Below are 27970 nucleotides of genomic sequence, written 5' to 3'. Positions count from 1 at the left end.
CCACCTTAGAAATAAAGTTAAAAGACTTATGAACAAAATTGAAATGACAAAACCACAATAAACAAACATGAATACATCGTTTCCCTTTGTTTATTTGAGCCATAGAAAATGTTATCAAAGAGTACAAAATGTTAGAAAATGTTCTTACATACTCTGAAAGGCAGATTGTGTGGAAATAGCTTTTACCAAAGCATCAGATAAAACCAGGGGAAATCCTTCATGCAGAGACATGTCTGATGAGCAATTATTACAAGTGTGTTAGTGAGAGCATTAAAAGCTATTAAGGCCACAACATCACTATTAAGAACATATTATTAATAACAAAACTGCCCACCCTTTCTTATTCTATTCACATGGTTAGACTATAAAGATCACTTTTAGAAAACTCCTGAGCTATGTTGGTACATGTCCCTCAACAACACACAGCACAATGCTGCGATGAACATGTAAAGTATGTACAATAAAGAATCCCTCATATAAACTGCCAGCTAAAACATGGGAACTGAGAATGAGAGAAAAAGCTTTCTAAATCCACAAAAGACAATATTAAGTTGTGCAATTTGGTATTTACAAATTTGAGTCATTTCGCATGTTCTCAATGTATTTACTGACAGCATAGCATTTTCATATTCTTATTCATTCTCAAATTATCCTTCAGGCAATTATCCTTGAAATGTCAGATATAAACAAAACACAAAATGGACAATAAAAATGAAGCTTTACGTTTAGCTGCAGAGAAAGTGAAACTAGAAATAATTGCACGTAGTTAATTATGAGCAAACAGTTACATAATCTGCACAACGATCAAAAATGAGACACGTCATGTCATTATTCCCCAAGTCCATCGACTGACCGCTCACTAAACCCTGTCTCCTTCATGCCATTTCTAGCTGGCAGCCATTTATCGTTCCTTCTAAAGTGACAATCAACACAATCAGCTCAATTCAAACAGATTTACATTTAAAATGACGTGGGAAAAGTCTGATCTCTGAGGCATCCAGAGCAAGTATCCACATGGTGGGCAAATAGTATATGTGTTTTTACTGGGGGGGGGGGGGGGGGGGGCTGTTTTTGCAGATGAAGCCATAAAACAGTGTGGAAGCTTTTGTTTGTGTTTGTGCTGAAAAAGATTCAAAGTCTGAGGGCTTCAGCTCAGCAAACAGTGACATCTGGTGGCTTGCAGCAGCTCTTCACGTGTGTGCCTGAATCACAACTCTACCTCACTGATATTAAAATGCTATCCTGCAAAGGCTTCGATTTTGTTCAGACGTGCTGCATTAGTACTAGCCTATGTTTTTTGTTCAAGAAGCTTAAATTATAACAGGCTGTGTAAGAAGTCTTCACATGTGACATTAAACACAAATGTACCTTTTTTTTTGCTGCTGTATATTCATGTGTAAGGGTTAATATTTATGGCATATCATAGTCACAGTGTGATGTTATCAAAGACAAATTATTTAAAACAATATCAGGGAGGAATTCAGTTTGGAGCGCTTTGGCGCCCACTGAAGGTCTCTGAGTGGAACCCCGCTGTCTTAAAACACACAGTGCTGTTATGCTTCCCCTTCATAGACAACGTTCATTTGTTAACAAGCAAAGGGAGGTGTTGTGAGAAGCCAAAGAACCAAGTCTTTTTTGCCCAAGTATGACTCTGCTAGCGTCTACAGCTGTTTGTAAAGAAAACGTTTTGGCATAAGATGGATTAATTTATTTTGACATAACGCGGGGTTTGATGATTTTCAGCTAAACACGAGGTAGCGATGACATTGTTAACGATACAGCCTAACATTACGTTGCAACCTGTTGTGAATAATATCTGCAGGGTTGTGCACTCGGCTTCTTGCTCGGTCAATCTCTCTGTTTCTCTTTTGGGCTTCACCTGTCACCGTCCTTTTCCGTCTCTCACGCTCAGTCATTGTATCAAACAGGACTGAGATGAGCTAACACGTACTGTAGGTGCTGTAAAGCTGTGCGTACACCATGAGCGGCAACTTGCTTGATTTTCTGTCTGTGGTTCTTTGTCTTTTCAGGTTTTATTGGTGTGATCACTCCCAGGGGTTTGCATAAACACAGCCGGGGAGTCTGTGTCTGACCTGTCAATAATCCCATTACTGTACTTATCTTGCTCTGTAACCCGTAACTTATTATACCTCTATTTATCCTGTTTTAGTCATCGTTTCTTTGTAATTCGCACAAAAAACGTTATAATACCGCTTATAGCACGGTGATTTGCTAACTGATCAGCACTGAGCTCTTAAACTTTAAAAACTGTCAAAATGTTTGAAGCGTTCCAAAAGCAACAAAGACATTTGAGACCGCTGACTTCATCAATCATGGATTTTTCTTCATTTGACATCAGCTCCAGCTCATTATATTGAATCTGTGCTTTGAAGCTTTGAGTCCTCTCAGCTTATCTCCAGGCTACTGCGCAGGCTTTGTTTGTAACGCTCAGATACTACTACAGACAGAAAGGTAGTAAGCTTGACATGCTAAAGATTGGAGCAAAAAGACACACTGTTCAATCAATCTATTCCACTTCACTCCGGTGTTTCTGGATCTGGAACAGACTCAAGAAAAAAGCCCTCTGTAGACATCAAATATTAAGCCTCATACAAACGCTACAGGATGTGGAGAGATCCAGATCTTGACAGGGCTGATGATGACTTATTAATGGATAATCACTCTGTAGGAGAAAGGTTTAGCGAATGGTTATTTACATGACAATCTGCTCTTTCACCAGCTCTTCCTGATGCTTGAGTTCTTTGCTGGCGTCAGTTTCTTGACCTCTCTGAGGACATGGTCGGCCGTCTTCAGCTTCTCCATGGCCTTGGTGAGCAGGTCCTCCGACACGGACTCCCCGTCACCTCCCTCGACGGACACTCTGCTCAGGAGCTCCCGTGTCTTTTCTATCTCCAGCGCCACCTCGGCCTCCAGTTTCACAACCTCCTCAGCCGGCATGGCTTTGTCTTCCGCCTCGGCTCTGGTCTGCTGCCCCGCCTCAGTACAGACCGAAGAGACGGACAGCAGATCTCCTATGGATGCTGAGCGCGCCTTCGCTGAGGGTTTGAGAGGAGGAGTGGGCTCTGAGCGTCGTAAGGGAAATGCCTTTGATCCAACCTTAGGCTTGGGCGGCACCTTTGGTTGCCTTAAAGTAACAGAGATCGGAGCGTCGTCCTCGTTGGCGTCCAACACATCCAGGCCGGCGTTGCTTCCTCTCAGGGCAGCCGTGGAAGCCGCGAGTGTGTCCTCACTCACAGAGCTTTCGCTGTCATCATCTGAGTGCTGCCCGCTGTCCACAGACTTCTCCTCCGCCTTCTTTTTCTTCTCCCCGGGAAAGTGACAGAGCAGTGGACTCAGGCCGAGGCTATCAGCGACCGGGTCGTTCACAGAGACAACCACTGTGGGGACTTCACTCTTGGGCGGTGTCTCTTCTGCTGGAGAAGAGCCGGCTGAGGTATCTGGAGCATTTTGCAGCAGTGCATTACTGTCTTCACCCTTGTCGGGCTGAGCAGGTTTCTCAGGCTTTTTCTTGGGAACAAGTGGAGGACTCTTTGCGAGCGGCTCGGTGGGTTCTTGTGGCTCATTGTCGGCTTCTCCTGATTTGTCTTCTGAAACTTGTCCTTCAGCACTGGGACTCTGAGGACCGTCATCCTCTTTAGAAACCGACTGCTCCGCCTCATCCGTTTCCGAAGCTGTTTCCGTCACCTCCTTCACTTCCTCCTCTTCCTCCTCCTCCTTATTCTCCTCAGCTGAGCCTTGGACCTCTTGGTTCAACTCCTCAGCAGGATGGGAGGGTTTCTTCTCTTTGCATGGAGGGGTAGGAGGGTGGGAGTTTGGCCTGGACTGTGGGGCCTCAGAGAGGTTGCTCACGGGTTTGTTTGGAGGAGTTGGAGGTGGTCCAGTCTTTTTCCTGGAATCTGGACTCATTTCAGGAACCTTCTCAGCTTTGTCTTCCTCTGAAGCTTCTTCTTCTTTGGGCGAAACACTGGGCTTCACCTCTTTAGAAGGAGGCATTGGCGGCTTCAAGACCTTAAAAACACAAAAGTCACATTTCAAAGGTGATATTTATCGAAAAAGAAAGACTTACCCAAAAATCCAGCATGGTATCAAAAAGGTTACGTAGAAATATACAGACCTTTTTCTCTGAGCCATCATCCTTCAAGGGTTCTTCCTCAGATGGTGAGCTGGGTTTAGCCTCTTTGTTAGGGGGCATGGGAGGTTTAAAGACCTTTTTCTCTGAGCCATCATCCTTCAAGGGTTCTTCCTCAGATGGTGAGCTGGGTTTAGCCTCTTTGTTAGGGGGCATGGGAGGTTTAAAGACCTTTTTCTGGGGACTGGCCTCTGGCTCAGTCTTAGTCTCTTCCTCAGGACTTTGCTCTGACTCTTTCTCTGTAGCGTTGCTGTCTTTAGATGGAGCCACTGGCGTTTTGGCCGTTTTTTCAGGGCCATCAACACTGACATGGGAGGTCCCATTAGGCATTGTGGCGTTCTCAAGATCAAGATCCAATCGCAGGATACCATCAGAGGACACATCAGCTACCTACACAGTAAAGAGACGTGGAAAGAGAAATTACGCAAATGAGCAAACATCAGAATTAACACTGAGAAGATCATTCAAATATATTAAGTAACATTACAAATGATTTCAACATAGACAACATCTAATGTGAAAATAATGTATGGTTATCTGAATGGTACCTTCAGCTTCAGTTAAAAAGACACTTTTATCCTCACCAACATTCACTCATTCATAACTACAGTGTTTGTTTTAGATACAGAAGCCATCACTCAGTGTCTATTAAAGCCCACCCTGTCCTGCCAATGTTTCCTGTCTTTCATCTGTCCTATTTAATAAAGGCAAAAACCTCCAAAATATAACTTAAAAAAATGCATTTCAAGTTTCTTATTCAACAGAAGAATGTGTTAACCACGGGGCCAAATGTCTCTTAAAGGGAGTTCTTAGTGCTCATGACGGATCAATGTTGGGTCTTTGTAGATAATATAACAGAGAGTACGGCCTTGACCTACTCTTTTTACTTTACAAATAGAGATCTGATTGATGGATTGGTTTAAGTTGTGAAAAAAAATCAATGAATTTCAAAATTATGAAAAATGAAGCAGTATTGTCTGTTCTGGGATGCAGCTGTAGGTGTTTCAAAACGTACACACGTGAAGACATGCCTCACTCAACCGTCGAGAAAAACTTCCACAACCTGACAATGGAGGGATAATTCCGGCTGCTCTTTTGGACCCGTCCAGCCCTACATGTTTGAGCCACCTCCAGAGAGCGAGAATTCAATTCTGAACCAGAGGAGAACCTATTTCCTCTCTTACGTCTGCCTGAGAAAGGTGCATTTTCTGACCCTTTTTCAAGTTGGCTTAAAGGCTTTATATGCGGTTTTTTGATCCAGCAGATGTCACCCTTGAGCACCAGCATGACACCAAAACAACTCACGCTGCATTGTTGTGTTAGCGTGCTAATGCTAGCGATCTTTATTATGCTCGTATCTTCACACTGCATGTAAATTTACTTGAAATGAGCGTGATCTAGAAACACAGTTAAGCAGTGTGTACAGTATGTTATTCTTCTTTTCTCTAGTCCCTCAATTAAACAACTTTTATACGCGAGGGGAGGAGTCAGCTGGCCGTCCGGGCGATGTAAACAAAGTGAAGATAGGACTCTGAAAACTCTGAAAACATCACAGACAGTGGGACTCGGGTGTTACACCCATTGTAGACAGTCATGACTCACAGAGTTATTTTCAGAGGAGATACTTGAGTTATATTATATTTAAGTGTGAAAAATCGCATATAAAGCCTTTAACAGTGTGAAACATTACACTTATACTGAGTAGCAGAACCTAGCCAGATGAAATAAGGTCATCAGTAAAAACCACAATATTCATGTAACTTTATCACATTGTATCTCTACGGTCATACGGCAGCCATCCTCACACCATGACAGCCTTTGTTCTTCTTTTGGGAACTCATCAACCATTTTTATAAATTTTGTTTTGTGACCAGCTTAGAAGAAATAAAAATAAACAAAACTGCAGACTGTAATGTTCAAACTTATAGTTACCTAGAATCGAGCAGAAGAACACAAGATGCTTTAAAGGAGCAATATGTAACTCTGACACCTAGTGTTTAAAATGGGTACTGCAGTCCAAGCTCAAAACACTGAAGAGAGCTGTCTCCCACTGCCCCCTCCTCCTTAAAGTCAACGTAAACACAGGTCACCATGTGGTGGATACTGAAGCTTCAGTGTTTATCCAGCTCTTCATCGGTCTGTAAACCTTTCTGCGCTCTAACCTCTCTCCATTTTTCAAAAGCATCTCAAATATTGATCCTAGTTTGACCACATTTATATAGGGGCTTCCAAAACGGCCATGTGGGGGTGCCTTAAAACCGCCTCCCTTCTCTGGTCCGAACAAATCCAGACCATTCAGGACCAGAATCTAAAGTTAGAAGGAGGACATACTGGCTGCTGCAGTGCTGTCAGCACAGCATGTTTCCTTAATGTCTGATCATATAGTAAGGTCACTGGATGATAGAATTCAGTAGATATCTTACTGATTGGACCTTTAAGGGCTCATTCATTTTATAACGTTGAAACGCTCTGGTGGCAGGACTATGCTCAGGAACCCCAGTGTCTTCTAGCCCCCCTCTTTGCACGACTGGAAAAAAAAACTCCAACTAAAAGTTTATAAATCCAAATCCAAAATTCAAACATAGTTTTTGTTCTTCTCACATGTTTACAGCTACTATTTTTCAAGATACAAAGTGTGTTAAGAGACTTTAAACAGAGATAAAGGGATTTACACACACACACACACACACACACACACACACAAACCTCTTTCATGTGTATCCTGGTAGGAGGCCGTCGGTTACGGTTCCCTTTGGGTCTTGTTCGTGTTACATGCTCTAAATTACTGCTGTCATCAACCTTCACCTGTGAAAACATGAAAACAAGCTTAATTTATTTTTGGTCACATAGCCTAAAAAAAAAAACATGAAGTCCTTAACTGATAATCAGAGACACTTGTGATTCTGTGTGGGGATTACACTGATGTTTACCTCGTCAAAGATTTTGTTCTTTGCTCGATTGATGCCATCACTCAGAGCTTTAATCCACGCCTCCTTCTCCTCCGCAGTCTGAGTTTGAAACTTCACATCATGGACCTGTCAGTCACAGAAAGCAGAGAAGTGAGAGACGGCAGTCAGGAACACAGAACAGTCAGTCTTGTATAAAGTTCATAATCGAAGGTCAAACAGACCAACAGCTGTAAGGGATCAATCACAAATCACATGACTTTTCTCTTTCACAAGGATTCAGTCTCTTCATTTGTTGTTTAAAGAAAGCAGAACAGTTCAACGTAAACGTGTCTCAGTACATTTTCCATTAGAACCTTAAACAGAGACAATGTCAAGTCAAGTCATATTTATTTATAAAGCAAGAATATATAAAGAAAGCAACAAAGGAACCTGAAAGAAACGGTCTATTCAGGACCAGAGGACTCAAATACTAAAATATAAAAGTATGTCTTCTCTGTGTTTCAAACACAAGATCTTTCAAAACGTAATAAATATGACTCTGTTCTTTGTGGATCTACAAAGTAGATCAGGGGTCATCAACTACATGTGTACAGCGCCCAGCTTTTCCCTTGACAGACACTGTGGGGAGCAGACTTTAAAACATGCTTGCACATAAGCCTGAAAGCTGTCAAGCTCGATGTAAAGAAGTTGGAGTCAGAGGGTGAATGTAATTTCTCCCATGAACCTAATGTCAGTATTTAAGCTTTGTAATTTCATTTTTATGTTTATTGTTTAATCACCTGAGATCATTTATATTCTGATTTTGTCTCTTCAGGGCACTCGTCCTAAAGTCTTCAGCAGGTGAGTCGTTCATTAACTATCTTATGAGCTACATTTCCCCTCCTTAAATTTTGTGAATTTGTTACAGGAAGCCCACAGGAAAATGAAGACATTGTGCAGACAGTGATCTGTTTTAAATTGTTTAGCTCTAGAATCACAATGTTTTTAATTTATTTTAATTAAACAAACCACTAAGACCATTAACTGATGGTCTTAGTGGATCCAAGGGCTGGCCACAGACCAAAAATCCTCAACTCTGATTGGCTATTTGCCTTTTCAGGGCTTAGACTACAATTAAAACTCTTTTAAGTAACTTAACTCTTATTTTTAATATAAAATATGCCGACTATGCAAAAGCAGTTACAGGTGCCAGGTTGTGAGACGCACTGACACTGCTGAGCGGCTTTCTTTGTCTCTTTGGTCTCACTCAGCCGTGCAGAGTCTGAGCTGAAGAAGGTTGCCCCGGAGAAACCGAGAGGCAGCCAAGAAGCTCTCCACATCCTTTACAGGCCCACTCACTTTATCCACCCTGAACCACCACACTGAATTTCCAACGACCGACACATTCAGGAACCCAGAGTTCAGCGGACAGCAGATGGATTTCAATGTCACATGAAAGTGATTGTTTTAGGAAATGAAATGGAATCCTTCAACATTTCCCTTTTTCTACTTCCTTTGATCGCGAGAAAAACAAAGACGATAGATACAAAAACAGTTGGTGTGATGCAGCTTCCAAAGAGCTGCTGGTAAAAATGATATGATAAAAGATATATGTTAAAGTAATATGTACAGAGGTATCACTAGCAGTTAAAAAGAAATACAGCTGTTAACAAGAAATACAGCTGTTAACCATTTCCAAAGTTTAAACGACTGGTAACTGTTGATGATTTTAGTGATGTTTATTTATTTTGTAATCTCCCGTGCCTTTGCTTGCATAACACTGCTTTTCTTGGTAATAAATTGAAACCGCGATAGACCATTAGCAAAGATGTGTATCATTTCCCTGGTCTGCATGTGCATGAGACAAACCTCCTCATAGAAAAGCTGCTGCATAGTAACTTATTGGTAAAATACAACAACACAGTTTTCTTAAAGGGGACATATTATGAAAAATCCACTTTACAGTATTTTTGAACATATATTTGGGTAGTCTTACAACACAGAGGAAAATGCTCCGTTTCAAATTAGCTCTCCTTGTGATGTCACAGTGGGATTCTGGTAAATAAAAATCCCCTCCCCTCCCCCTGATATCTCCACCCATGGACTCCACCCCCAGCCTAGAACAAAACGTTTGCTCAGGTCGGCCATTTTTATTCTCGCTTGAGAAGGAGTGATGTCTACGGGGAAAACTCAGGGGGGCTCATTACATTTAAAGAGACACACACACCAAAACGGAGCGTTCTGAGAGAGCTGGTTTATACAGGGTCACAAACCTCCTCTGGTGCTTGATTCATGTTATACTTTGACCACAGCACAGATGTTTCATTTAGACCACAGGGGGACTGTTTGAAAAGGTGGAAAAGTGGTTTAATATGTCCTCTTTAATATCTTCTGTTTATAAAGGTGAACAGTAAGGGATTTAGAAAATCAGGGCCAATACAGATTTAAAAAAATGTAGCTCATTGATGAATCCGGTAGTGATGTTTTTTCCATCACTTCTATGTAATTGGTTTTGTATGTTTGATATTTTAATAAATATATAATAATATATGGTTTGGTGTACAGTATCCAAACGGTTGTTGGTACTCCCTCCTCTTGAATTGTCACTGAACGTGTAAGGGTGAAATTAAATGAATTTATTTGCGTGTGTGTGCCCACAAACGTCATGTCACCCCTGCATAAAACAGTGCCACCATTGGGCCATCCCGATTAAAAAAAAAAGTCTGGATATGCCCCTGTCTTTTTGATAAACTGATATATTTTCATGGTCAAACATGATAGAAAAGGTCTGCAGTTTCAGCCTGATATTCCTATCCTCACAGCGGTCAGTGAACGTCACACTTCAGACAAAATGCTGAAGACTTCCGCCCTTGTTCTTCCGGTCATACGTTAGTTTCTAGAGAAGCAGCATTCCATGTAAATCACACATCAGCAACATGTAGGTGTTGTTTGGCGAGGTGTGAAAAGCACAAACAGGGGGGTGAAAACGATTTCAAATGGCATCATTGTTCACTGTCCAAAAAAAGGAGAAACAGTCCAAAACCCATGAAAGGCGTTCCGACTACATCCAGAGAGCATGTGAAACTGATTCTGTTTCAAATCAGTAAAAGCATCAGTTTTTCCAAACAGATCTCCAGATCATGGAGAGTCGCAGGTTCAGAAACATCTGTGCATGACTCACTCTATACGGCCCTGTCACTGTGCACAGACCGAGGGAAAAAAGTGACACAAGTGAGCAACACTGTGTTTGTGAAAAGGATGTATACCTCTCTCTCTCTCTCTCTCTCTCTCTCTCGCTCGCTCTGACTCACTAACACACACACACACACACACACACACACACACACACACACACACACACACACACACACACACAGTAGCATTGCACACTGTCCTGCTCTAACCCTAACCCTTTCTCTTCCACTGAGCAAAAGTTGAAAAACTGTTTAAAATACAAGTTGAAAGAAAAAAAGGGTGCATCAGACTAACAGCAACATCAGTATTGGAGCCAAAATGAGAGTTTTATCTGTTTTATATTTTATTTCTTCCCTGAGACCTGGAGCCAAATCTGCAGGTTATTGCACTCAGACGTTTGAAAAGAAGAAAACAGTTTTTGACCGTGTCGGAGCACCCGAGTGTTTATGAGATAAGTTAATCTGTTTTTATTGTACTGGCTGAACGGTACATTGTTCATGTGGATTAATGGGAATAAAAGGATCATTATACAAACTTATGGAAAAGTGCATTAGACATTGTGCACAACACACGTCCAAAACTAGTTCTAAGTCAGCCCTCAGTGGCTGATTTAATAAATATTAAACTTGTCATGAATGAGCTTTTACATGCAGCCTTCGTGTATCTGGCCACTTATCTGATGTAAATGTAATATCATCTTGTAGCTCTGCTTAATCTCCATCAGCCCCTAAACTGAACTGAACTGTGTTCTCAGTAGGCAGTATCTTTCAGTGAATGTGAAACCAGGCCGGGCTGTTGTCACTTCCTCATTGAGGTTAGCTGCCTGCAATGTTTGTAGAACCAGCTCTAACAAACGAGAGTTGATTTGTTGAGTTGTTTCAGCCGCTTGGCTCTCTAACCTTTATACGCCTGCTGCTTCAACAGAGCTGCAGGTCTAACTAGCCATGGTACCAAAACGATCACAATATACTTAAACGTAACTATTAAATGTTACAATTATAAACTGCACAAGAAAGAAGCAGCTCTGCACATGTTGTAACATTTAAAGAAGGTCATAACATGTTGAAACCACAGTGAAGTGTTTGAATAATTATTTAGAACTGCTTGTATCATACTGTGATTGATTTTGAAGATTCTCACGCTCTAATCACGAGTGCTATGACTTACAATATTTATTTTATTTTTAAAGATGTATTTTTGGGCTCTAATGCGTTTATATGATAGGACAGTGGAGAGAGTAGGAAACCTCTGACATGAGTGGGGAATGACATGCAGGAAAGAAGCCACAGGTCGGATTTGAACTCTTGCCGCCCGCTTGGAGAAGGATAGCCTTCGTACATTGGGCGCAACCTAACCGCTAGGCCATCGATGCCCCATAATATCTCTTTTGATTAAATCACAATAGAGCTGAAACTTTTAGATCATTATTTTGATTTGTCTGTGAACTGTGCTCTCATCAGCAGCAGGCGGCTGTTTTCGATAAAGATCTGCACTGAGGTCATAAGTGAGAAAAATGGAGAAGAAGAAGAAGAAGAAGAAGAAGAAGAAGAAGAAGAAGAAGAAAGGTTCCTGTTCGGTTCAACCGAAGCCCAAAGAGAGAGAAGAGTCAGTAAGTAAAGGATACAGCAGTACAGTACAACATGACAGTGCTCGGGGTGTTCCTAGGTGACTCATTTCCAAGTCGGTAAAATGTTTCATTTCAGACTAATTGACTAGTCTGAAGGTAATTTCTTGTAGGGTTTTGGGGTTTTGGGGTTTTGGGGTTTTGGTTAGTTACTTGTTTTTTGTTACATGTTTTGGCTCTGTTTATATTTCCGCCTTTGCTCTAATTTTTTATAGCCGTTGTATTATAATCTAACTGGATTTCTTCCTCAGTTTCACTTCCTACACAAAATATGAAACAGTATCCGACTGAAGCCTTCCTGTATTTGTAGTTAATCATGTTCATTGAGGAGGAATTTAAAGCCTTAACTGTGTAAACGTGACGATGAAAATGAAGGTTTCTCTGCTGTGTTTCAGGTGGGTTATCTGCAGTCAAAGGAGCATTGCTGGGGTCAAAACTATGCCCCCCCCCCCAAAAAAAGGGTATTTCTTTCTTTCTTTTATTACACCTCTCAAACACAAAACGTCAGTCAGTGTATTGCTTGCCCTGCTGGCACTAAGCTGCAACATCCACTGTTGAAGTTTGCATCCTAAAAGGAAGTGCAAAACACTGCAGTTTCTCGAGTGTTCACTTGAGACTGCCTCCAAAGTGTGTCTAGTGTCCGCTTGTGGCTGACTCCATGTAAGTCACATACACATCACATTAAAAAAAAACAGTTTTTACAGCAGAAACGCACACATTTACAGCCTGGTAAATATTTGCGTAGCTAAGTTTGTTGGAGCTACATGCAGAGGTACACCTGATTTCATCCCTTGCCATGTTTGATGCATTAACACAAAATGATTTCGTATCTCTCAGCTCACCTTGTTTGCGGACTTGGGTGATCGAATGAGAATCAGTCGGTGCTTCCTCTTGAAGGGGCTCTTTAACTCGTGACATTTATCGTAGCTTTCCAGGTCAACCTTCTCCAAACAGTTCTGCAGCTCCTGCGACACAGAGACACATTCTTGATTCAGTGAACAGATCATTTAGCTTTCACAATATCAACAAACCCTAAAAGGAGAGTTAAACCGGTGCTGCAGTCTGGTGTTTGTCTTCATTCTGAGCATACTTTATTTAGAGCTTTCTGGGATTTCATTAAAACTAAATCATAAATGATATAACAACAGTAGCGTGCTTTATGGTGCACATTTGTGAGAGTGTTATGGACATGTGCAGATGTTAGCGTACCTCGTTTTCATACACCACGATCTCTGTCTTCTCCACATGGACGAAGCGGTCCTTATAGCTGGCCAACAGTCTGCCGTAGCCCTTCTTCATCCAGCCAGCCTTAGCCAGGAACTTTGGCTCTTTACACTGGGCTGGGTCCTCTTTCCCGCCCTGCAATGAAGCAGAGGAAGGAAATGACACTTGAAACACACAGTGTGTACTGGCAGAATCCACCCCAGTCTTTGGTTGTTTTTCTAATGAGTATTAGACACTTTATTCTTAGGTTGACCCCGTACTGTATAGTCAATTATATTCGATATTCATCAGAGTCTCGGTACATGGTAATGGGAAATGGACTTAAGCTTATATTGTTCTTTTCTAGTCTTCTGACTACTCAAAGCACTTTTACACCAAAGGTCACACCTACACATTCACACACTGATGGTAGAGGTCGCTATGTAAAGTGACCGTCAGAATTAAGTAATCCCATTGACGCAAATTCAAGCGGCACTTGGGGTTAAGAGTCTTGCCCAAGGACACATTGGACATGTTGCTGCAGGAGCTGGGGATCGAACCCCCTTACCTTCCAATTGAGAGACGACCGCCTCTACCAGCTGAGCCAAAGCTACGTACGAGAGTGGAAAAGATGTATAAGGAGAAGTATGGCGAGCTGATTTTCAACGTCTTCACAAAGTGGTTGTTACTACAGATTCTAGGAGAGTCATTTATGTTACCATCAGTTTTCATTTCATGTGAAGAATGCTGTTTTACAGACACGCAGTTCTGATGAGAGGGACATCGCAGGAAAATATAGCAAGCGATCGTAAAGGAAGATATCCGACATATTTGTTTACGGTGTAATAAAGTGTTCTGAGGTAATGAGAGTACTTGGAAATTAAAATGACAAAAAATGCCCATCCCTAGAAGAAGTACGACTAATCAACCCTTACATCTAAAGAAGAGGTTTGCTCTTTGTTTTCAAGATAATTCTGTCAACCACTTCCCTTTCCATAGAAGAAGACACAGTATTGCGCTTTATAGGTCACTCTGAATTAGCGTCTATGAGTCGAAAGAGGAAATGTGATCAAGTCAAGGTCAGATCAAATGTATGCAGTGAGGAAGAAAAACAATGTTCTGTGAAAACAGTATAACATGATCTGCCTTTAGCTGAAGCAAAGAGGATTTAAACAAAGGTTTTGACCTTTGTTCTCTAAATGCAATACCGTCACATCTTTCCTCACTCAGGATTTATCATCTCTGAAAAGTGATTTTTTTTTTTTTGCCCAGCACTAGGGTTGAACATTATAAACAAAAAAAACTGGTATTGCAAAATCTTTTCTGTCTAAGATATATATTGAGATATGGAAAGTTACAGAACGTTATCCAAAGAGATGCAGTGAGTCGTCTTTAATATGAACAACTAACATTTGAATCATACAAAGAAATTGTATTTAATTTGGACTTTAAGTCTATTTTCTTCAGCCTGCAGGATATCGGACACATCGGACATGTGGCTGCAGGAGCTGGGGATCGAACCCCTGACCTTCTTGTTAAGCGACGACCGACTCTACCAACTGAGTCGTGCATCATTGTTCAATACTGAGTACTTCAGTTACTTCAGTGCCATACACAAACTAATATTAAATAATCTGTATTAGCTACACCTACAGCTTTCAGCAGCATGTGCTTCTTGAAACCTTCCAAACTTGTGAGTAACTGTTAGCTAGCTTGAGTTTCATCAGACTTCATTTAAATGGTGTGAAATAGTGTTGTAGTACTCCAAGGCCGGTCTCGAGATCACTTTTTGAAGGAATCAAAAGCATTTTAACTCGGTCTTGTCTCGGTCTCAGACTGGGCGGATTACAGACCACCACTGATAGGCTGTTTCTCCACGTCGTTACTGTGATTAGAAGGAAAAAAACCCTTTCTAGAATAATGAATAACTTCAATTCATTCAGAAATCGATTTGTTTCCCCCAGTAACCGCGGCAACCTTTCCGCTGTTACGGTCTAAATGAGTGAAACTCAAGATGATGATTTTTGTTTGTGATATCTCTGGTCTTGGTCTTGGTCTTGTCTCAGTCTCACCCTGCCTTGGTCTTGGTCTTGCTTCGGTCTCACCCTGCCTTGGTCTTGCCTTGGGCTCGCCCTGCCTTGGTCTTGGTCTTGGTCTTGCCTCGGTCTCGCCCTGCCTTGGTCTTGGTCTTGGTCTTGCCTCGGTCTCGCCCTGCCTTGGTCTTGGTCTTGCCTCAGTCTCGCCCTGCCTTGGTCTTGGTCTTGGTCTTGCCTCGGTCTCGCCCTGCCTTGGTCTTGGTCTTGCCTCAGTCTCGCCCTGCCTTGGTCTTGGTCTTGCCTCGGTCTTGCCCTGCCTTGGTCTTGGTCTTGTCTCAGTCTCACCCTGCCTTGGTCTTGGTCTTGCCTCGGTCTCGCCCTGCCTTGGTCTTGGTCTTGCCTCGGTCTCGCCCTGCCTTGGTCTTGGTCTTGGCTCACTCTCGCCCTGCCTTGGTCTTGGTCTTGGTCTTGGCTCAGTCTCGCCCTGCCTTGGTCTTGGTCTTGGCTCAGTCTCACCCTGCCTTGGTCTTGGTCTTGGCTCAGTCTCGCCCTGCCTTGGTCTTGGTCTTGGCTCAGTCTTGCCCTGCCTTGGTCTTGGTCTTATATTGAGATAACAATATAACCCTAACCCAACAATACAATTTCCCTCCTGTTCACATTAGCTGCTCTGCTCTGATCACCACTTGTCAGGAGATGTGTGGTAAGTGACTGCAACTCATTTCTGTTTACAGTGCAGCCACAAAAAGCAGCATCAGTGCACAACATCAAGAGCATGCTGCTAGGCAACATAACAAACAGCAAACTAGGGTTCTGCAGTCGATGATGAATCTGTGAGCAAATTATAAAGTCTATGATATACAATCATAATGAGAGTAGCCTTATACAGCCACAATGATTTGTTTTAGGAAGATGCTAAAAACACTTTTAAAGTTCACAACAGTAATCTACACAGCCCAGGAGGAGCCGGCTCTACTCCGTCAGAGGTTTGAGATATCTTGTCACATCCTGTTATCTCACCAATAGACAAAAAAAGACGTTTTGAATCTGGAAAGCTGATTGGATGGATGACAATCTGGTCAGCGTGTGGTAAAAGAAAATCTGCCTCATATTAATCTGATCCTTGATATAATGTTTGAGTGCTACTGGAATAAATGTTTGATCAAATTTAACTGAAGTAATTCTGTAAAATGTAATTTTCGGATTTGCTTGTCTTTGAGTGTTTTAGTGTGCTCTGATTTCACTGCTGGAAAAAAAGACCTGAAAAGTGACAGAACGGTCGATTACTGATAATCTTTTCTCAACATGCTGATACAAATGCATCTGTCAGATTGTTTTTCATATTAAATGTAATTAAATGACCGTCAGTGAGAGAGTCTAACACACGCTTGTCTTCAGTAAGATATTTACTGAATCAAATCATAAAGTGACCTTACTGTATGATTAGACATTATTATTATTATTATAATTATTATTATTAGAAACATGTTGAAGTGCTGGCTTCTCTGACAACAACGCAGCAGCCAGTATGTCCTCCTTCTAACTTTAGATTCTGGTCCTGAAGGGTTTGTATTTGTTTGGACCAGAGAAGGTAGGCGGTTTTATGGCGAACCCACAGGGCCGTTTTGGACGCCCCTCAGTTTGCCAGGCAAATGGAGAATCAACAGGTGTTGCAGTGATGGAAGCGGGCAGACACACTGGTTTACATAAAGTATAATTGATTCTAGCTGACCTAAAAAGCCTCGGCATGTTTCCCACTCCCCATTTTCCACATACTCCATGCGTGCTGCATGAGCACCGCCGCTCGTGGCAGCTCTAGTCAATTGTTGTGATTCCACAGTGAGCGCCGCAGTGCCTCTATACTCTGCTCCACTTCAAATGCGAGTCTATTTTCGACGGACTACGCTGCAGGCACGTGTCAAGTTTGACAGAATAGAAAAACCTGGACAGGAAGTTAGACAAGGAAAGAGCGTTTGAACATTGGAGAGAGGTTAGGACACAGAAAGGTTTCAACACAGATGTAAAGCAGGCTAAACACTGAAGCTTCAGTGTCTGCGACATGGCAACATACATGCACATTGACTATAGTGAGGAGGGGGCGGGGGGGAACAACTACTACATATTGCTCCTTTAAGTTTTAAGACATTTTGATATTGTTTCCACAGAAACTTGGTTCGACACCATTGCATCTTTTGTAACTGCTGAGTCCAAGGGGTCTACACTACAGCTGCTGACCTCTGCAAAACACATATCTACATTTAGACTTGTGGAGTAAGCGCTCTGTAAACCCACATTCTCAATTTTTAGTGTGACTAATACGCAGATATGTGCAGGTGTCTGCAAAATTCACTGCCTTTGTTTCTATTTGAGGAACTTCCACAGGATATCTTTTTTTCCTTTCCTGGGATTGGGTGAGAGGCCATCTTACTGTTTTTCCACTTTCACTTTAACTGCAAGTGTGTCTCCACTTTGTAAACACTCGTGCAGCTGCAAAGAAAAGGAACGCCAAGCGAGAAGGACAGACATACCAGATGGAGAGCGAGAGGGGCAAAAATAAAAAAGCTTCTTTGTAAGAAACACTTTAAAGTAGAGTGATAGCGCAGCCAGGAGAAGTTCAGCACACAAAGACAAAGCAGGCTCACTCTGAAGTCTAGGAAAGCACCCAGCGGGTACTGCGTGGCCTTGGCATGCCTCGGACACGGGTGGACATGGAAAAATATGATGGTGCTGGTTGAAACTGACCAAACCCTCACAAAGGAGCAGCAGTGAGAGGTTTCCATTACTCAGAGCTCAGCTGACTCCCCTGGCTGTGCGCCGTGATAGCACGCAGTAGGTGAAGGGACTCATATTTTTGAACTCACACAGGAAGTCTGCTCTGCACTGAAACACAGGCATAACCAAAACATGTTAGCACAAACTATTATCAGTCCTTTCTGTGGTGTTGAGGTGAACTTTGAGGTTACTTTTCTACCACTGTGCAAACTAAAATGAAATGCAGAGACAGCGGGTGGTGCAGTTATAAAATGACAATGTGCTAAAGCTAACGTTTGTCATGCATGTTGGCGTGCTGGCTCTTAAAAAAGGAAAGAAAAAATTAGAGCTCAGGGTTTTGTGGAAGAGGCACACCTTAGCCGACATGTGTTTCTGATGAGGTTTTAGGTCTTGGAGCATCTGGCATTCATTGATTTTCACACTGACCTGCCCAGCTTGAACTCACCACAACCCTCACTGGAGCTTACACTTCACTCCCACTAACCCCCGAACTACACCAGCTGGGAGAAACCAGCTACAGGACCAATACACCATTCTGCTGGTGTTATTAGCATGTTGTAATCCTATAAAGAAACACAAGTTACTGGCTGATCAGCGGCGTCTTCTGTCTGACAAAAGCTGCACAAAAACAGACATAAAGATTTGAAATGAAAACCAAAGAAGCTCAGATTTAAATAACTGCTGAAACGATCATATCCAAAGATGCTCCTTTCTATTGTGAGATTTGACTTCCTTTTTTTGTGCCGTTGCTGCCAATGTTGTCACAGCCAAATGTGCTGCAATAAAAAAAAAAAAAAAACAGGAGGGGTTAATAAAACTGTCCGCACCCTGCAATCAAAAAGAGAAGCAGGCTGTGTCTCTGCTCAGAGTCGTATTGTGATTCCTGAGTAAGTCACTCATGGTACACAAAGTGTGCACTCCCAATCTCAATAACATTCAACCTTCATTTTTCATTTTCTCTTCAAGGCTCCAAATCTCTCTGAATTTTACCTGCAAGATGTAGATGAAGACATAAATGCAAATTCTGGTCTTTATTTCACGGTCAAATGTCATACAGCACGTATACTCCTCATGACTGACCATCCAGAAGACTCCCATGTGATTCTTTCTACGAGGGGATAAACTCTCCATACTGGTGTTTTTCTAACCTGCTCAATGTTCAAGCAGAAAACTGACGGGATTATGATCAGTGGACCCATCTTGATCTGGAACTCAGTGGAAAACAGGATAAACATAGAGGAAGTATCCTCGTCATTTGTTTTGTATGAAAGCAATAGATCCGGGTTTCTAAATATCTGGACGAGCTTTGAGCCTGTTTTTTGTTTTTTTTAACCTGAAAATGATACACCAATTTCTGCTTTCAATTTCTGTTTTGAAGCAGTCTGATTTTCCTTCTTTAAAGAACTAAGAACGTTGTGTCTTCCTCGTAATGAGTAACGTTTTCTACTTGCTCTTTTGTAAAGTGTCTTGAGATTACATTTGTTGTGAATTGGTGCTATACAAATAATAAAGATTGATTGATCGAACTATAATTGACAGCAAAAACAAACTCTTTTCATAACTTGTCTTCCACACACACACACACACACACACACACACACACACACACACACACACACACACACACACACACACACACACACACACACACACACATAGGACAGGGCAGATCCAAAAGTGAAAGTGGCAGAGGTACACTTTCAGGTGAGACGAGCAAGTGAAACAGTCTCTGTTCATCCTCCAGTAGTCTCTTGCTTTTTTGTGCTTTAGTGTGTGTATCACATGGCATGAAACTAGCGTCGTGTGTCTAAGATCAGAATCAGAGTCGATTGGGGCCAAAAAAGGCTGAAATTTGGCAAATTTTGGTCACCAGCCAATCAATTGTAGAGCCTCTACATAGACTCTGATAGACATAGACTGCAACCAGCTTAATGCTGCATCTAAACACCTGATCCAGGTTTCCAACAGAAAGCAAAGACACCAGGATGATACCTCGATACTATGGCTGGTCAATAAATATTTTTTTATCGACAAATCAGGTTTAAGGAAAATCAAGCTTTTCAAAAATGACATCAGAATTTTGTCTTTTACATACTCTGAAGCCTTTTGGCTCCCGCAGTCCCTTTTTTTTTAACTTCCTATAGAGAGTATAGACTGTGTGTATGTGCCACCCAGCCACAAGTATTTTGCTAAAGTTGCTCTGCTTCATCCTGAACCCTGAGACCGCAAAGTGCACTTTTAAAGACAAGTTTACAGCTCACACTTTAGCCACTAAAGGGAAATTCAGGTGACTTTATTAATCCTCAAAGGGAAATCTAGTTTACTCTCGTAAAATTTTGTTGATAAAATCAAAGCAAAATTAGTTTTTACTCATTTCTATGTCATCAAATTAAAATCGTAAATCGAGTTTGGTGTGATAAAAAACAGAGAGTTCATATCACCCAGCCCTACTGTCATGATCAGTGTGATATGATTAACCAGGTTTCTTGTGTTTTCTGTAAATGTTTAACACCTTAAATGAGAACACAACCGAGGTAAGGCTGAAAACAGGATATTAATGAGCTTGTAAGCACACATTACATTTCTAAAAGAGTTCATTGAGGTTGAGGCCAGAAAATAATAAACCTCAACTAATGTTGGCGTTGCAAGAGGGTTGAAGTTATTTCGAAGACTCATAGCTCATGCAGGAAGTCTATTTTTACAATCCTGCCATGTGAGAACTTTAATGATATGAAACATTGCACATCAACACCCACAATCTTCCTGAAACGAAACGCTCTCAGTACATAGTCGTTAGTCACTAAACACTAATGCTGTCAAATGTTATTCAAACTATACTAACTAGTACAGTATACAGTTATACAGTAATAGATTTATAAGACATGTGTATTGGTTAAATATGGTGTACTGTGCATACCACAATCAAGGGGTTGTAATTTCACATTTGGGATATTTTGTGACCCGTTCTGTTTCATTGGTTGTTTTGCTATTTACACAAGTAAACGGACTAAATGGACTTGAGCTTGTATAGCACCTTTTCTAGTTTTAGCGGAAGTCTTACACCGCAGGTCACACCTACCCATTCACACCTTGATGTTAGAGGCTGCTGTGTAAAGAGACCATCAGAAGTGACAAACCCCATTCATACACACTCATACGCCGCTGATGAAGCAGCGGGAGCAACTTAAGGTTAAGTCTCTTGCCCAAGGACACATTGGACATGTGGCTGCAGGAGCTGGGGATCAAACCCCCGGCCTTCCGGTTGAGAGACGGCCGACTCTACCAACTGAGTCGTGCATTATCATTATTCATTGAGATAACCGTATTTACTTTAAACTTCCCCAGTTTATTGGTATGTTGTAGCCATAGAACATAAAGAATGCACAGCGGAGCACTTTGCCTCAAATGAAGCCAAAAAGACTTAGAGCTCCCCCGGCAGACTGGCTGCAGTATAGATCATAAACCCCGCCTTCTCTGTGTTAATAGATTGGACATGAGTCTAACTATAAAAGCAAAAATGCACGTCAAATCATTTTTTCTCAAACCTGGTTTTGTCATGATAGTTTTCATGACGGTGTTCACTTCATCTGGCATCAGTTATTGGATGCTATGAAATGGTATGAAATGCAATGATTGACAGCTCTGTTGACGAATACGGGTACTATGTGCACCAGATTAGAGGAGAAACCAAACACTAACACAAGAGTCATTGAGCTTCCACAATCATGGCTTGACTTGATCCCAGCTGTCACCGGGTGAGAGGGGGTAAACCCTGGACTGGTCACCAGTCAATCACAGGGTTAACATATAGAGACAAACAACCAGACACACTCACATCTACAGGCAACAGGCAACGCCGTGCAGCCCAGGATATTTTTCGTAACACAAAATTCCAAAATACTAAATATATCTTTCAGCACTGCAAAATGTCGCTTTATAATCTCTGCACTGTTAAGAGTATAATATCTAGGGATGCAAACATTAAGAACGTGTATCAGCAGCAAAAGGCGGATCCGAGGGACAGATCCATGAGGCCAATCGTTCCGGTTTTATACAACTCTGTGTTTACAACGAGCACATGGCTGTACTACGTCAACACGCCACTGTCACTCCGCCGGTAGGAATGTGCATTTTGCAAAGACGGGCAAACATACTGCAGCAGGGAGGAAGACAACAACGAAGGCGGTCACTTCTTCAGGTAAGAGGCCAAATTCATATCCTGAATCTGCATCTGAGACAAACTATTAAAGCCAGGGTTAAAGTCAGTGTGACCAAAATGTTAACGGGTAAGAACACGCTAGCAGAGCAGAGAAATAAAACTAGTGGACACTGATGAATAAATGTAATGAATTATTGAATGTATATTCTGTTCGAGCGGCACCAGGTTGAGTTGGGGCGGCAAGCCACCACTCTAAATGATTGGGCTGGAAACACTCTGGCTGCAGCCGTGATTGTTCAACTCTTTTCTCAACCCCAACATGTCAAACATCCTTGTCGGTCAACGCGGGATTTGAAGTTCACTTCTCACTTGACTGCACTTCGTAGTCGCGGTAATGGAAACAGGTTTCGACATCCAAGCTGCTAAACCGTAACGAGAACAGGACTTCTACTTTCAGAAGCGTGAAATAAATCCCACCAACTTACAGCTCTGCGTGTGTGTGTGTGTAGGATGATTACAATAGAGAAAGGTCTCGATATTAAGAAGACTACAGTGTGAGAAATATTGAGGAATGTGAAAGAAATGCAAACCGCACTTCTATTCATTCCTAAGTGAACCCATGTGCCGTCAGTAGAAATGTATAAAAGGACCATGTCTTCATCTTTCCATCTCTTGAGGACTTTTGTCTCGTCAAGTACACACACTCATTCACTATTGAGGCTCTTGCTTTTTTTCATAAAAGCACTTTCCCAGAATTTCCAGCAGTGCCCCAGTAAGACGATGCACACACACACACACACACACACACACACACACACACACACACACACACACACACACACACACACACACACACACACATCCATTGTGCAGCAGAGGCCGGGCTAGCAGAGCGATTATGAGAGAGGGTTAATTGTTTTCTGCCTGACACATAATGTGGCAGTCTGTTTCCTTCTGGCTGAACGGGTCAGGCAGACACGTCACACTCGGCACTCTGGGGTCAGCGGGATGCTGATAAAAAGGGATGAGTCAGTGCTGCTGAGACGCACGCTCATCGTTGGATGGCGCACGGTGGTTTTAAGGGGTGAAAAGTGAAGAAGATAAGAAAGAATGTGAAGCAGAGAGAAGAGCAGGAAACAACCACGTATTCAAAGTAAATAGAAACAGATAAGTGCCAAACAGCTGTTAGTGGGCAGCCAGCCATGGAGAGGGAGTTCAGACTAACACGCTCTCCGGTCATAAACGCCGCGCGCGGGCTGACTTCAGTCTTTAGAAACTCATTTACTGTGCAACAAACTTCATGTATTCAAATGCATTCCTGAAAATCTCTAAAAACTTTCAGGCAGATCTTCACAAGTTGCTTGTTCACACATGCACCTCGCAGTGTGAGGCTATCTGTCACACAAGAGGAGTGGATGTCAGGACGCAGCACGCGACATACAACCAACGACGTGGAAATGGCGAGCGAAGAGTCCGGTGCTATGATGAACATTTCTGCCAAACGTGTTATTTGACGTCTTCACAGTAACAACAAAAGAGCGGAGAAAAACTTTATGGCGAACAGAAAACGTTGTGAAGCGGTTTCATTGCACAAAGGTTGCGTGCTGGTCGCAGGTTGTAAACGTCAAAGCCCTCGCCTGCTTGCTCGCGACGACTTTATCCTGAATATTTCCTGTTTGTGTTCACTCATCCTCTCACCCTGGCTTCACGCAGAAGATTTGCTTTGGAGCTGGCAAGAAAACTTTGGGGGTAAAGTCGGGGTTTTTATTTGCATTCACACATGCAGCACACCTCAAAACATGTCAAGACTTTTTCCGGAGTTTTGTGCGAGTGAGAACAGCTAAAAATGTGGATTCAAAAATACCTGATTTCACAGCAGAAATGAACATGTTTACAGCCTGGTTGGGAGAACGAAAAAGGTTTGATTAGCTCATGTCTCGATCGACAATTTTTTTGATAACTCATCTGTTTATGAAGGATAAGTGTTTTTTTCACAATAAGGCACGCGTAGCTGACCTGACTGACAGGCATGTGTGATGTAAGTCAAGAGGCTTACAGTAAAACCCGCCTCAGCTCTCAGCATGTCCATAGGATGACTGAAAGTTAGGATGAGACAGCCGTCCACGGGACTCCAGAGCCCCTCTGCAGTATCAGATGGCTGACGTCACTCAGGCTTGGTCCAATAATATTTACAGACTATGGGTGGAACTGAAGCAATAATGGAGACTCGCTCGAGTCTGTGCCTTCGTTTTGTAACAGCCAAACAAAGCTTTCATGCCCTGAGACTTCAGTCATTGCAGGATACAAATTGTGAATTTTAATCTCAGAGTCAGAACAAGCTTTACTGAGTTTACAGTTTAGGTACAATGGAAACATGTGTGACATCTCTCATGTGTACTAAAGAAACAATACAACTATAAGTAAACAATGTAAGAACAGTAATCTGGTTAAATGAAAGCAGATATGATGCATACAGAGTGACAAAGTGCTTTTACAGCTTATTTCAAAACAGTGAAAACTAACAAAATTCATCATTACCTTAAATCCAGTCTCTGAGACTCCAATTAGCTAACTCCTAAACCTTCTACTGTTTCCTTTTAAGGAAGTTTCACTCCTATTGGCCCGCACCCATCTTCACTTTAGGAATCTTTAGCCATGGACGTCATTTTCTCACGTCATAAAATGTCCATAAATCATGCTGCATGGGATTTTGTAAAATAAATAAATAAATAAATAAATCAGATTTCTGCATGCAGAGAATGTAGTGAGATGGTAATGGAGGTTCCCTGTGGTAATGTTGTGCTGTTGTTGTAATTTCTCCAACAAAGCTCACTTCAGTTTGTGGATACTTGAGTTGTACGATGCTGAGGGTGTACATGTGTTCATCTGATCAGTGTGGACAGCTAATGTTGGACAAAAGTCAGTTAAAGTCTAAAAACTATAATTATTTTCCTTACAACATTATGGTCTTTATCTCCACTCTGAGTGTCCTCTAACACGGTTTGTTCTACATAATGGACCCACTTTAGAGGTAAACTGACAACAAAGCAAATCAGGCTCAAGGGCATAGCTACCTGAGGTTGACAAGTTACTATGACGGCAATCTGTCAACCAGAAAAGACATGACAATCAAGCAGGATCCTACAAGGTTAACAATTACACCAATGTGGAAATTCAAAAACCCGCACTGAGTGTCCACCTGAGGCTGGCTGCAAAAGTCCTGGATCAGACAGACTGCACACTGCACTGCAGCCGAAAATGACCTGAATCTGATTTATTTATTTTGACAGAGTGAACAGCACGGGTCACATGAAATCTGATCTTTTCAAATGAGATTTGTCCCATTTTCATATGTCACTTCCCACAGGAGTCTGAGACAGGACACATTTAAATAAAGCAATGTGAACATCCAAACAAACAAATCTGAACTGAGCATTAAGGCTTTCAGTGTGAAGGCCACCAGTCTGCAACGGCATGTTTAAATCCCCATTTTGACAGCAGAGATAAACATGTGTACAGCCTTGTTAAAAAAAAAATGAATAAAATTGGTTGGTCTTTACAAGCACACACTATACGGGTCGAGTTTTTTTAAGCAACTCATCCGTTTTGATTTTATGAAACCGAAGGGCTAAATTGGTGATGCCGAGCAAGAGAAGCTGGATGTTTTCTTTCAATGTGATAATTCTAACAATATGCCATCGAATAAACGAATAAATGAAATATGTGGCCTCTGGAAATCGTCTTTTAGATACCACCCAGTATAGAGAACTCATAGAAACTCCAGTATGAAGAGAAACTCTGGTAAGACTTAAGCTTATTTATGTGAAAACGCTGTGTACTTCAGCTCAGACTGAAACTCGATCTCTATTTGTAGCCTTCATTTGATGTGCTCTTCAACATGTGATCTGAATTAACACCTCACAGTTACGATTGGGTTCACTATCAACAACCGGCGATGTTGCTGTTTTTTTATGAGGATGCTTCAGAGTATAACAGAGAAACATGGTGTTAGGTGTAGATTACATGTGAGCTTTAACAGCTGATGGTTTAAACAACCTTCATGGTGTTGATTGGAAAGAGATGGGAAACACAGGGTGGAGTACTACTGCATGCATCGAAATGTTCTCTTCATAATGTAGCAGACCATACAGCATATGTTTCTAAACTTCCCTTTTCTTGCCTGCTTCCTCAAAAAGCCAAATTCCCCCTGCAGCTCATATCATTTCTGGAGGTATTATGTATTAGTGTTTGTTAGTTCTTTAAAGAAAATGGCCAAAATCAAACTGAGAATGTGTCTTGTGATGAGTGTGTATCTGCTCCCAAAGCGTGTTGACGTTCTGAAGCGTAACATCATCGTACCCACGATAAATCACAACTTCCTGGGATCGAAACAAAAAACTTTAAAACCTGTGCTTATTTTTTTTTTACACAGCAGCCTATCGGCCAAGTTTTGATCTACAGGTAGGCTCCTTTAGATTTGTCAAATGTTGATCTGATGCTGTCTCGCATCCTCTCCTGCAGAAATGAGACTTGTCCTGGACGGTATAGTTGTTCTCCAAAAAGCCTACTAAATGTTAAAATGCAAGTCCTGTGGGTGCTAAATGGGAATTTAAATTAAGCCGAATTCACCATGGAGTCCTCTAACATCAAATAAGACCTGAACCACTTTTTTAAAAATGTTATTTTTGCATCAATATTAAGCGCGAAGGTTAAATCGGATGATTTTTAAATGCGGCTCTCTGCACATTTGACGGAGTCCCTTATGGAATCTCACCAACTAGTTGATGCAACACTTTTGACAGGTGGGCAGGTGCTTTGTGCCAAATGTTGTAAACTTTGGATGAGTGCATCACACAGTTTGGCATCGCTTCAACACCCAAAAGTCACTTTTTACTTTCAACTTTACACCAAAATAATCGGGTTTGTGTTCGCGCAGCTTTTCTATGGGCCCCGACTTTGCTCGTGTTATTTGGTCGCACCCTTGCAGAGAAAGTATTTAACAACCGTGATTCACGTATAAGCTCACTTGGTGAATACTTAATGAAGTGTCCTGCCTCAATCAAATGTATCAAAAATGTGACGCTTCATCGCAAAGATGATATTAAAGTTCTACAAAGAAGCGAAGCAGCGCACATAGAGGCAGATCGGGGACTCGTAGGGCTACTCACATCTTCCATGATAAAGGACCAAAATCCGTTATGTGAGTGTTGTGCAGCCTGAAATCACTCGACGTCGCTCTTATTCTCCTCTCCAGAAACCTTTGACTTCTCCCTCGTTGGTCGGCAGCTCACACATTTCCAACAGCAAAACGTAAAAGCAGAAAAAAACGGAACCGTGTTGTTTTATGACACTGTGAGCTCGTCTCTTTTCCTCTTTTGCCTCAGAGCAAAAAAAAAAAAAAAAAGTTCGAAGAAAAAAGTTTGGTTTCCGGTTGAAGCCTCTTTTACGCTTCTTGAATTGAAGAGACTATCGAGGAGGAGCAACGCGAGCAGCAGCGTCTCGTGTGTGCATCATCTGCAGGGCAATCCCGAGCACTAAAACTCAGGCGAGCTCAAAGTTTGGAGGAAAAGTTTAGCAGATGTGCTTTGCGTGAATCCTCCTGAGAGAGGATCCGATCTGTTAGCGGCTGCAGCATCCAGAGATTCACAGAGAGCTGATTCCTCTCACCAGAAACTTTCTCTGCGCAAAGCAACATGTCGACAAACTCCCGACGATTATAAAACACTTAGGTGTAACATATTGTGTGGCTCGATGCTTTTTACTCTTATTCTATAGGACTCAATGATGAACATTAGTGGAGTGTCATGCAGCCCACACTTCCTGGTAGGTGTGGCTGCTGCTCTGCTAGTGTGTCAGTAAGTGGATGTTAAAAACGAGAGTAAAGAACATAAAAAGTCATTTGCACAGCGAAACAACCTTCTTTTTTTTTTCACTGCTGGTTATAAA

The 27970-nt window shown here is 41.9% G+C and overlaps 2 protein-coding genes across 3 annotated transcripts in view; one reads left to right on the top strand and one right to left on the bottom strand.

Annotated features, from left to right (window-relative positions):
* The window catches only part of LOC132972727 (hatching enzyme 1.2-like), a 217304-nt gene that overhangs the window by 50342 nt on the left and 138992 nt on the right, over nucleotides 1-27970 (top strand). The window lies entirely within an intron of this gene.
* plekho2 (pleckstrin homology domain containing, family O member 2) lies at nucleotides 69-27537 on the bottom strand. 2 transcript variants are annotated; one of them, XM_061033801.1, is made up of 7 exons: nucleotides 27193-27537; nucleotides 13067-13216; nucleotides 12700-12822; nucleotides 7081-7185; nucleotides 6857-6955; nucleotides 4229-4540; nucleotides 69-4029 (listed from the first exon to the last, which is right to left on the bottom strand). In XM_061033801.1, the coding sequence occupies exons 1-7, from the start codon at nucleotides 27199-27201 to the stop codon at nucleotides 2734-2736; spliced, it is 2094 nt and encodes a 697-aa protein (XP_060889784.1). In that variant the 5' UTR covers nucleotides 27202-27537; the 3' UTR covers nucleotides 69-2733. The 2 variants fall into 2 exon arrangements, with proteins under 2 accessions (XP_060889784.1, XP_060889655.1); XM_061033672.1 differs by having other exon boundaries at nucleotides 4136-4540; nucleotides 27193-27535.

Source organism: Labrus mixtus, chromosome 1 (assembly GCF_963584025.1).
Source record: "Labrus mixtus chromosome 1, fLabMix1.1, whole genome shotgun sequence".
NCBI classification, from domain to species: Eukaryota; Metazoa; Chordata; class Actinopteri; order Labriformes; family Labridae; genus Labrus; species Labrus mixtus.
The sequence above is the reverse complement of the archived record's forward strand: the minus strand, read 5'-3'. Positions and strand labels throughout refer to the sequence as shown.